The sequence below is a fragment of the Hipposideros armiger genome, unplaced genomic scaffold, assembly GCF_001890085.2.
Source record: "Hipposideros armiger isolate ML-2016 unplaced genomic scaffold, ASM189008v1 scaffold_477, whole genome shotgun sequence".
NCBI lineage: Eukaryota > Metazoa > Chordata > Mammalia > Chiroptera > Hipposideridae > Hipposideros > Hipposideros armiger.
Window position 1 is genome coordinate 1,174,580 of NW_017731827.1, and position 12,024 is coordinate 1,186,603.

General features: G+C 37.1%; 1 protein-coding gene across 26 annotated transcripts in view; it reads right to left on the reverse strand.

Moving 5' to 3' along the window:
• Positions 1-1,359: 1,359 nt before the first annotated feature.
• EIF4G3 (eukaryotic translation initiation factor 4 gamma 3) overlaps positions 1,360-12,024 on the reverse strand; it is a 227,947-nt gene continuing 217,282 nt past the window's right edge. For 25 of the 26 annotated variants that reach the window (XM_019666682.1, XM_019666683.1, XM_019666678.1 and 22 more), the window contains 4 exons: positions 9,454-9,600; positions 5,249-5,330; positions 3,675-3,821; positions 1,979-2,402 (listed from right to left, as the gene is read on the reverse strand). In XM_019666682.1, the coding sequence (XP_019522227.1) occupies positions 2,221-2,402; positions 3,675-3,821; positions 5,249-5,330; positions 9,454-9,600 (558 nt within the window). In that variant the 3' untranslated portion in view covers positions 1,979-2,220. Of the gene's footprint in view, positions 2,403-3,674; positions 3,822-5,248; positions 5,331-9,453; positions 9,601-12,024 lie in introns of all 26 variants that reach the window. The other variant, XM_019666684.1, reaches the window with a different exon arrangement.

The following is a 12,024-nucleotide window of genomic DNA, read 5'->3' on the forward strand; positions in this document are numbered from 1 at the left end:
TTATCCTCTTTCCTCCATTCCTCACACTTGTTCACATCTTAAACACTGATGACTGGGCCATCACTACTAGAAACTCCTTCCTGGCCAGACCCTGCCAACAACAGCCACTGACTTCCAACAGGCAGTCACCACCCTGCTTTCCCCCAAGTCCCCACAGGTCACCACCTCCTGTGAATGCTGCCAACACCTAAAACCCTGCATCGCTCAGGAGATTCCTGGGTCAGAATCCTCTGCCCTTGGATTCTGGCTGCTGTTAAAACTCAGGATATCAGAGAATCAGGGTGCTTCTTCCAACTAAGGAATCCCAGGCAGAACACGCAGCCAGACCCCAAACAGCTGTTCAGGCCCCATCTTTTATGACAGATGCTGTCTGTCACATGCCTGTCACAACTAAGGCTTTCAGAACTTGGTTCTTTGAGAACAGCTTCCACCACTGCGGAACGGGCGCTGCGGGCTCATGCGCTGGGATCCTGTATTGTGTTCAGCTACACTCTGAAGAAAACTTTTTATTGCTATGGAAAATGTTGCTCTTGTGCTTCACAAACTTTGCCAAGTCTCTTAATGTGAATATTTCTTCAGAGGGGAAGCCAGAAGCTCTTTGGTTGTCGAAATACAAAATACAAAGACAATTTGGGAGCAGCTTGGCTTTCTTCATAAATACGTTTTGTAGGGTGATGGCCTACAAACAGCTGAAATGGAAAACCATCTGTAGAGATCGCAACTTCATAAAAGAACAAACACACAAACGAGCAAACAAACAAGCAAACGCATAGCACTCCAATATCTGTAGGAGACACAGAGGCCCAAACCACAGTTGGTTTTATACTCACCAGAAAGGCTTGAGTGAAGGTGAAGTTGGGGGACGGTGTGGTTTTCACACATGGTATTGGTTTGGTTTTAAACCCCATGCCCTTTTTAAAAAGTGTAATTTAGCTTTGATTTCTTTCATTCTTTAGGAGATATCTTTGGTGGCAATTGATGATTTTAAAATCAGTGGTAGTCTCAAAGTGAATTAGTGTCCCTAGTTCTAATACATACAGTGGAACGCTTACTTATTTAAAAAATTGCCCTTAGGTTTGCTCCCACCCTGAATGCATTTCTAGTTGGTGTTGGAAAGAAGCTTCCGCTGGATTTTAAGAGGGGCTCTCCCACCCCAGCACAAGTGCCCTCCTCCCCACAAAGTACCTTGCCTTTTCCAACTGTGGACAGACAGACACACACACATACACACTTTGTCTCCCTCTCTCTCTCTCTCTCTCCCCCCACACCCTCCAGTGATTTGGATTAGACAATGAATAGCACCTCCCAGAGATGGGCACACATGTAGCAGCTGTCAAAAGGAGAAGTCACTTTACTTTCTTTTAAACTTGCAATGTTTGCCTTTATTTTGTTCTTTATATTTTGAAAGTGAAAAGAAATAGTATTGAGTCAATTTCTTTTTGTTTTTTTTAAAATATTTGTTCTATGTATTTACAAGCCTTAAAGTTGCTCTAAAGATTTCAAAAGTATTAAGAGTACTTTTCCCAGGGTAGCGCTTTTTTTAAAACAATTCTTGGAGTTCTCTGGTCCACAGCATTTCCTTCTGTTCCAAGGTTATGTATGTTTTGATTACTATTGTAATTTTTTTTTTTTCTGAAGCAAGCTGAGAGGCAAGGCAGAAAGATTTGATGCCAAAAAAAAAAAAAAAAAAAAAGTCTTTCTTACCTTGTTTACCCCAAACCTTCTTAAATCTGGACTAACTACTATGCTTTAAAACAAACGTGAGGTGCATCTGAAGAGGAGGGAAATTTATTTCTCTGCTTCTCTATTATACAAGTTGTTTACAGAAACTGCAAATTAAAAAATTACACTGGCATTTGCAGTCCTTAAAATAAATTAAAAGTTCTCAACTCTTTTTTTTTTTTTTTTGCTAAACAGATGTGTTTTTTTTTTTAAGTATGAGTCCTCGTTTACAAAGAAAAGATTAAAACAGAAAATATTTTCTATAAATAATACATGTATTTTGGTTTTAGTGCTCCCGCCCTCAGGTTTGACGTTTACTTTTTTCCAGTACCTTTTTCCTCCATGATCACCTTTTTTTCTCTTTCCCCTCTCCCACTCGTGCACACGTGGGGGTTTCTGCGAGAATTGGCCTTGCTGCACTGTGATTGGCGAAGACGTGAAACTTTTTAAAAAAATACTTAAATTGTTTCTTTTGTTTCTTTTTGTGTATTTGACGTTTTAGTTATCCTCAGATTCCTCTTCTGCTTCGCGGAGCCACGTGAAGAATGCCGTGACAGATTTGAGCGCCACACCCTTCCCATTCTGCTCAGCGGGGTCTTTGCTGCTTTCCCACTTGTAGAAGGCATCCTCGGAGATTACCTCTTCATCATATAGGCAATCAAAAAACATCCGTAGCAAATCTGAAAGGCAGTGAGAATGAACCATCAGTTTTGGGGGCACTATAGCTGTGAAGGAAAGATTGATTATATTTCCAGTATCCAATGAATGAATACACCTGAATTCCCCTAGAGAATAGCATCCCTGACAACTTATTACTCGTTTATTCCCTCCTGGTAGTATAATAGCAAAACAACTTGTCTAAACAACAGGAAAAGAAGATTAAAGCAGTATAAATTGTTTCTGATATTTGTTAATTTGATCAATTTGAACTATTTTCTGGTATTACTGAGCTGTTTGACATTACGCAGTTCTCAACCTAAACACTTTAAAAATTAAATACAAGAATATATTTTTTTACTTCTTTATACATTTCTCTATTGTTTGAAATTTTACAATAAAAATACTATTTTTACAGATTTTGGAAGGAAAAGGCAGGATGTACTTTCCCCATTTCTAATAGTTTTCAAAATGAAAACAGTAATAATTTATATGGAAAACTTGGGTAAAAACTATTTCATCTGGATTTTAACCAGTGAAATGACAGTCATTTGTTGTTTTCAATGCCCAGATGATCTGGGCAATTTTTTTTTTTTTAAATTTGGTAGAGGGCAGTGTCACTGGCTCTCATATGTGGGATCCGAACCGGGGCCCTCTGGAGTCCCAAGCCAGTTCTTAACCATTGCACCACTTGGCCGGCCCTAATCCTAACTCTTAACTGAAAACTAGTCTAACATGCCTTAATGTCTCTGTTGGGTGCTTGAGGATTATGAAGAGTATCATTCTCTTTCATTAAGACCCGTGTCAAAAAAGGTTGAAAATTTATATATCATGTATGCTAATACCGAGATGTCCTACATCTGCAATGTCCAATAGGGTAGCCACTAACCACAGTGGCTACTTACATTTAAATTAAGTAACATTTAGAATTCAGTTCCTTAGTCACAATAGCCACATTCAAGTGCTCAGTTGACACGTGTGGCTTATAGTTGCCACACTGCACGGTATAGATATTAATATATTTCCATCACTGCATAAAGTTTTATTAGACAGACCTGCCCTAGAATGATGATTAAATATCTAATATAAACTCGTTTACTTGTTATCATTTTCTCATAAAAGTAAAGTCCATAAGAAATTCAGGCTTATTAAGAAGTTGTTGGTTATCTGAGTTTTTGTTGCCAATGGCTGTTGTATTATCCAATGTTCAAATCCATCAAACCATCTCTGAAGCCCCGGCCTGGAAAAATCCCACTCACATTGGTCGGGTTCATTGTACCAAGAGGTGAACTTACTGGCAGGTTGATCAAGTTTGACTATTGATGCTTGTAGTGCATAAAGTGCTTGCAGTTCCTTCTCTGTATCCGAGTCTAGGTACTTGAGTAAGATTGGCACTCTCTGCTTGATAACAGCAGTGTCCAATCGGAAGGTAGAACAGTCGGCTAGAGGTGACAGAACTCAGCATTACATTTAAGAAATTAACACACCAAACCATTTTCAATGTTTGAGTCACTAGGACATATATGACTTTACAAGGAAAGAGGAAGCAAGGGGGTACAAGGCAAAGATTTTGAAACTCAAAATGTTCTGAAATTCTTACTGGGACGTTATCTCTGAAATAATAAAAAAACATGGAGGGGGGATGTATTTTGAGTGCTGGGTTCCCTCAAGAGTATGGTACCCAATTCTTTATTTTTAATCATAATGAAACAGGTACATTGGTTTTATGATACTTCAGACTATAAGGAACATTCAAAAGGAAGTTAAATGATAGTTCATGTAAATCTTTTCAGAAAGGCAAAAGAATTAGAACCACTTTATTACATGATTACAGGAAGATGAAGACTAACCAACAGCGGCAAACACCATCTGATCTAGGCCTTTTGGGAGAAAGACACAATAAAAAGAAGCTAAGGAAAGCGTCCTCAGTGCCAGGAAGCATAGGTTTTATTTCCTCTGTAAGTTTGCACTAGGACACAATCTTGTTTTTAAAAGCAGCTTTTAAATTTTCCAATTCTGATTTTAAAGCCCCAAAGACTTATGGTTCCACAGATAACGGAAATGATTTAAAATTTTTTTATGAAGACTTTTTACGTAGCTTGTTTACCTCATTAAAGAACAGTGAAAAATCGTTCATCTGACAGAAAATCTTAAATTACAATTCTGAAGCTATCTTCTAAAAATGATAAAGAGAGGCCTGAAATGCTGAACAACTTTTAAGCTAATGGATTTTTTTCTCCTATTTCAGTGATGACAGAAATGTGGATTTCTACTTGAGGCTAAGTTGATGATCTCATTAAATACTGTTAAACAGTATATGCAGCTTTGAATATTTAGGGTTTCTACCAATCCTAATCCTATCCATCTACGTAATTCATCACCAGTCAATGAAATAGTCTTATCATATAAAGTCAACATAAAGCAGGAGAAACAATTGGTATTTTCTTTCTTCATATATGTATTTACATAAAATGGCTTTCCTGTTGAGATGAGTACTTCATTAATACGAGGTTAAAAATATTCAACCCATTCATTATAGCTCTTGAATGGAAGAAGGGGGCGGCTTTGAATGTTTGAGGTGAAAAGTAAATTTGCACATTTTAATGTGAATTAGAGAAGTCTCATGCAACACAGTATAAAACCACCCGAGGCATGCAGCAGCTGCTCAGATCTGGGCTCCCTGCACGCAGGGCGACTGGATCCGTGTGAGACAGCCAAGCACAGTAGACAGAAATGGCACCCATTTGCACAGGAACTGAGCTATGTGCAGGCAAGCTCTGAAGACAATATTAACTCAGGCCCATGTCATCAGTGCTTGACATAGTAGGGATTTCAGATGCTAAGCTTTGCCTTCAGAAATGTTACTTACCTATAATAGCTGCTTTACAAACGGCTGTCATTAAAGCTCTAAGGAATGTAGGTGAACTCATCTGGCTTTCATCTAGATTAGCCTGGTATCAAAAGGAAATGGAACAGTTAACGGTACCCTCGCACAACAGAGAAATTATTTCTCCTAAACTAGGTCTCATTTGGCATTCAGGGCAGATGGGGTCACAGTCAACTTTCTTGCAAGAATTAATCTTCTGATTCACTGGAAAATACTTGGGCTACTGCCAGTTCTGTCTGAAAATGTTCTAAGTAGCAGTATTTAGTTTTCAGGGAGGTTATCGCTGCCTCTCCCTTGTTCACTCATTTATACAGACTATGTACACATTTGGAAGTGCAACGAATTGAAAAATAAAAACATTTCTCTTCCTCAATAAATAACTCATATTAAGATGATCTATCCAAATCTATAAATTTGAAAGAATTATATACCACAAACACAGTGTATTTTAAAGACTACTTTTCTCAGTCGTGTGCAACTATTTTTAGATGTTCTAACACTACTTTTCTTTTTTTTTAATTAGTTTCAGGTGTACAAAACAACATAGTGATTAGATGTTTATATACCTCAGAAAGTAATAACCCCAATAAGCCTATTACTCATTTGACACTATACACAGTTATTAGAATATTATTGAGTATATTCCCTATGCTGTACTATATATTCCCGTGACTATTATTTTTTAAATTATAGTTAACATTCAATATTATTTTATATTAGTTTCAGGTGTACAGCATGGTGGTTAGACATTTACATGATTAATACTGCTTTTCATCTTAATTTTAATGTTAAATTAGAGATTAATCTCAAGCATTGCCTCAAAAAAATCCTCCAGGTGGTGGTGAGACAATCATTACTCTTTTCTAAGGATGGCAAAAAAAAAATGTAAAGATAAGTTAAGTAAATGGGCTTCAAATTTATTTTTTTAGGATATTTCTCTTAAGATCTTACTTCTCTTAATATCTTCTTGCTATAAAACACAAGGGGATCAAATATATGGTGATGGAAGGAGATTTGACTCTGGGTGGTGAACACACAATGCAATATACAGATGATATATTATAGAATTGTAAGCTTGAAGCCTACATAATTTTATTAATATATGTCACCCCAATAAATTAAAAAAAAAAATACTGTCCTAAACCAGATGAGTAGCAAACGGAAGCAACAAACTAAAGAAGACATTTTCTAGGCAGGTGTTTCAAATACTTTCCAAAGTTTATGTGTCTTATGCCTGCGAACAGAATTAATGACTTGTCTCAGAGCATAAAATTTTCCCCTGAAAGAGTCAGCCTTAAAATGACTGGCCAGGAAAAAACTAAAGATGTCACTGTGAACTTCTGTGTGAGAAAGCTAAGACTTTCAAAGGTATTTAGAGGTCGGTTTAATGTTTATGATTTTTAGAACTGACATAGACTAAGAGCTCTATCTCTGATGAATATCTAACTTCAGGTATCACTTGGGAGGAACTGGCAGTTTCCCCGAGAGCAGAATTCAGAGTGGTTCACAAGTCCTGCGGCCAGCTCTGCGGGGAACGGGCAGGGCTGAACACGGAGGGCTGGTCCTGCTGCTGACAGCTACGGTGGGGGAGGGAGGGGTCAAGAGCTATACGTAAGAGATTGCACGGTGATTTATGTGTTACAGCCAGTTGCTGGTTTATACCTCTTCAAAAAAATACTTTATTTTGAGGCCGAAGCTAGGCTAGTCTAGCCCCAGAAATTACTTCTTCAAAGTCTGAGCAATTACTTTTAAAGAATAAATGAGAGAATTAAAACACCATTACTTTTTGGCTTAACACTACTTTATACACAGGTGAAACAGAACTATTTCAAAACAAACACTACCATTTGAAATTCCCAAAGGATTAGATTTTAAGCAGAGTCTGAGAAAAAGAAACAAATAAGCTAAATGTAATTAGATAAATACCACTGTTGTTAAATCATTTAACTGTTTCTTCTGTTTTAAAGAAACAAATTGCACATTTCTCCTACCCAATAAAGCTGAATATTGTAATTCTAATAGTCAAGAGCAGAAAAGACCTGAAGAAAAGTGTCAAGAACACTACAGTTTAGAGAGTAAGCGAGGATGTTAACAAAAGTGGGCAAGAACCAGAAGATGGGTCAGCTGATTGGGACAGATAAGCAAAATCAGATTTACGTAATACTGGTAAAGCCACAGAGCAACAAACACCTCTACGCACTGGGGAACTCAGCTACTACTGTGTTTTATATTCTTACTCTTTTTGTTAAAGTCATCTTTACTAGGTATAATTTACATTCACTAAAAGTTATTCTTTGTCTTTTCTTTAAGGAGAATAATGGTTGGTCTGGAATAGGTAGAATAAATACTGAAATAAAAAAGATGAAGCCCAACATGGATGAAGAAATACAAACAGCATCATTTTGTGATATATGCGAAAATAAAAGACCAAATTGCTCAAAGATGATCTATGAAAAATCATGGAAAAGAGAACGATGTTAAATACACAAACACTGACCTGACTTCTGAAACAGATAAGAAGGTATACTGTGTCAATAACATACCAGCTAACTTGATGATGATTCTACGCTAAATTCTACCACAAACTATGGCATAAAAGACTTAAAAGTCTTAGAGAGGAAAGATGGTAATGCTAAGAGGACTAAATAAGGACATGAAAAACATGTCATGCTAAACTAACCTTTCATTTTCTGATTTGATTAGTATATGGTAGCTCAGACGGATACAGGCACAACTCCTCTGGACGTGTCAGTAAGGCAACTGACAAATTATCTAACGATAGAGATCCCCTTATGGACAAGATCAAAAGGAGAACTTGATAGTAGAATGACGTGAAATGACAAGCAGGTCAACAGCTGGAAGTGTCCACGGGGATGGGAGTGCAGTCTGGTCCCCGAAGTAGTGCTTTTGCCCTTCGCCCCACCCTATTCACATTTTACCCATAACCTGGATGAGGACACCATTGGCTTACTAGTGCAATGAAAGGAGAATACAAAGTGAAAAGATGGCAAGCAAATTTATGACCAACTCAGAATCTAAAATGTTCTGACAGACTAAAAAATGTGTCTAACTTAAGGAGATGACAATAACCATAGTAAATTTTAAAAACCCCATTTTGGTTCAAAAGTCAATTGCATAAGTTCAGGATGAAAGAGACAGCTAAACTGTAGAACCTTCAAGAATGGTACTATAGGACTGGAAGAGCAATTTGAGTTCAGTGGGGGGAAATGCCCAAAGCAGAGTCCGAAACAAAAAATGCAATAGCACCATCTAACATCTGGTGATCATGCTCAGTTGGCATACTCACTTTGAGAGCGATGCTGAAAAATTCAGGTTATGTTTGGATACAAGTAATCAGACAAGGGTCCGAATACCAAGATTTTAAGAAAGAATGAAAGAACCTAGAAAGGGAGACAAGAATACAAGGATAGACTACTACAATTAATTAAAAGATTTCCAACTAGGTTAAGATGACAGACTTATTTTATACAGGCATGAAAATAGGTAAAAAACCAAATTATTGAAGCTTCATTATTTCTCAATGCCTGGAGTGGTTAAAGAAACAATGATCTACTAGAAGGACTAGAAAAAAGGATTTATACAAGAGGGAGAGGACTAGAATAGCTCTCTGCAGCTTTTTTTCCACTTGGATTATTATCTGATCCCATGGAGAAGGTGCACAAATAAAACACACCTACATAAACAAGAATTACTATTTAAAGGAACACAGTCACAGATTAAAAACAAACATGATCAACAGAGTTCACGAGATAAATAAGGTATAAAATTTTCAGAAGGGGGTGTTATAAAAATGTAAACTAATACATTTCATAAGAACTACATATTGCTTATTAATTTTATCTAGGAGAGTATTTAAAATGTGAAAACACATAGAAAGAAATGTAAAATTTTGAATGGTAAAATGTAGGGTACATCCTAACCTAATGAGGCCCAGAAAAATGGCTTATGTTCTGAATATTTTTAGTTGACTTTACAAAAGACTATGAATCTTATAAAAATAGAAAAACAGCCTAAGAGTTTCAAGTACAGATACATGTAAGAATAAAAACCAACTTCATTAAAATTAATCAACTCCCATGAAGGGAAAGGGTAAATATGTGCATTCAGGAGAGCCCTCAAGAATCTTTCTTGCAGAGGTATCAGGGAAGGTGACATAGTTGTTGTACCTCTACCCAGTCAAAGATCTGTTCATCATTTGCTTTGTCCTCAATGATGAGTTTCTCGAGTCGCTTATATAGCTCGTCAGCAGAGAGTTCTTTCTTTGAAAGTGCTTCGGAAGAACAGGAACTGTCGGACTCTATAAAGTCCAACTTCTGAAACATAAAATGTTAAACATATTAATACCACTCAATATTATTTTCATCCAGAGAGGAAAACAAAGTCCTGGGCTATATCTTCTGTTTTAATAGGGGATCAAAATGATCACCGGAAGCTATTTTATATTTGTAGTTCAGAAAGATTCTCATCCCATCATCCTTCTGCGTATTTCTCCAACATTTTATACTGTGTATTTCCTTTTTCTTTTTTTCTTTTTTTTTTTTTTTAAGCTGAGCCATCCTGCCACCTGTTGGCAGCTTAGCAGCAGCTCAGCCCACGCTGGGCATTGAACCGCTGTTGCTCAGAGTTTGCACTTGTGAGCGAGCTCTTAACCAACTGAGCCACTTGGCTGGCCCAATATACTGCGTATTTCTGATTCTCCTTAAAAACAAACAAACAAACAAAACCCCTAGAATTCTCTCTCTGGGTATGCCCACCTCCAAATCATTCCACATTTTGGTCTTGCTCTAGGCTGTGACAACTCTAAGGTAGGGCAAAAGTACTAGCTAGGGTACAATTTAAACCCTTTTCTACAGCCTATGGTTTAATTGTCAGTATTCAACCACAGAGCAGCTGTCAAATTCTGCAGTTTTGGTTTTGGTTAAGTCCTTTAAACACCTCCTGACCATTCTGAATCCAAAGGTGAGAAATGAAGTGTAACTGTTTTAACTCTTAGATGGGTAGAAAAAAAAAATCAATAATCAAAATTATCAGTCATTTTCAAGGGTATAAGACATTGAGTTAGGTAGGTATGCTTTGCTTTATAAGTTTTTACTACGTAAAATTCATAAAGATAAAAATATTAAAGATTAACATAAGTTTTTCTCTAATACTTTAAAAAACTCTGACATTTCCTATACCTTCCTTGGATCCACAAAGAAAAAAATTACCTTGAATTCCCTGAAAAAAAAAATTTCATCCTATTGTTTTAGTTGTCTTTACCAAATATGGAGCATTTCTAAAATAATATTTTCCTACAAAGTTTTAGAAACATAATTCAAACTCAGTTTTGCTTACTCAATGTTGACAACCCCCCACCCCCACCTCCAATGCCACACTTCAATATACACACAGAAGAACAAGAGCATGGCCATAAGTTCTTTTAAGAACAGGTAACTGATTATCCATAACCTTGAAACATTCTCCAGATTTATTCTAACACTGTCAGGTATAAGAACACTTACATGGAACACCTGTTTAAGCTACCCCAAACCTACAGAAATAATTTAAGGTCTGAGAGCAATTAACAACAACAAAATAAACATGAAGTATAGTGCTCATTAATAAAATACGACATAAAAATGTGAAAATGAAAACCTTTAACACTGTCAAGGGTTAAGCTGTAAAATGTATATTGGCCACTGGAAAGGGACACTTGTTTCTCATAAGTTATCTGATTTCCTGGAACCTAGACGGCTGGGCTTCAAATTTATGGATTAGGTCATCACTACCTCTTGCAAAATGTACTAGGGTTCCCAGGAAAAGGGCATTAAACCATCTACTTTAGAAGAAAGTTAAAAGTCAGGATATAGAAAGGCCAAGTTTTCTGGAACCTCATTTTTCTAATTGCCTTTTTAAAATTTTAATTAATAAAAATCATCCAAATTTATTGAGCACCCCTCTGTGCTCAGTGTTTCTTAAACATTATCTCACTTAACCCCCATACAAATTCTATAATGTAGGTGTTATTACCATTTCATAGGTGAGGAATCTGAAGCTTAGGGAAATCACGTAATTTTCCTAAAATGACATTTAGTGGTAGAAAACTGGAATCTGAACCCAGGTTTATTTGATTTCAAACCAGGATGCTTGCTGTATTTCTCTTGGATATATACCTAGAAGTGGAATCGCTGGGTCATGTGGAAATTATATGAGAAACCACCTTTATGTTGTTATTTTCATAAATTATATCTTTATACACTGTGAGCTCATTAACACATCTTTGTAATATTATTTTTATGGATTTGCCTTTTAAATCATAGAGGAAAAAAAAAGAGGAGCTACAAACCAAAAGTATAATACTTGCTTATACGTTTACTCTGTAATTCCCTTTACCACTGATCTCTATGTCTTCTTTTTTAAAGATTTTTATTGGGGAATTGGGGGAAGGGGAACAGACAAGTTGCTGTCCTTTTGTTCTTCAGTCTAATTGTGGAGGACGTTGCTTCACTGGCCCATGTTGGTATTGTGATCATTGCGCTCTTCCTGGGGGAGGCAGATCAGTCGCCGGCTTCTGGGCAGCTGTTTGGCTGCTGGCCACTCACGGTAGCCCATGGCAACCCACTGCACCAGGGGCTGCAGCCTACGCTGTTGCAGCGACTCATGGCAGCCCAGCTCCAGGTTGAGCTGTTGTTCATCATCTTAGCTGTAGAGGGCAGTGTCACTGGCCCTCATATGTGGGATCTGAACTGGGGCCCTCT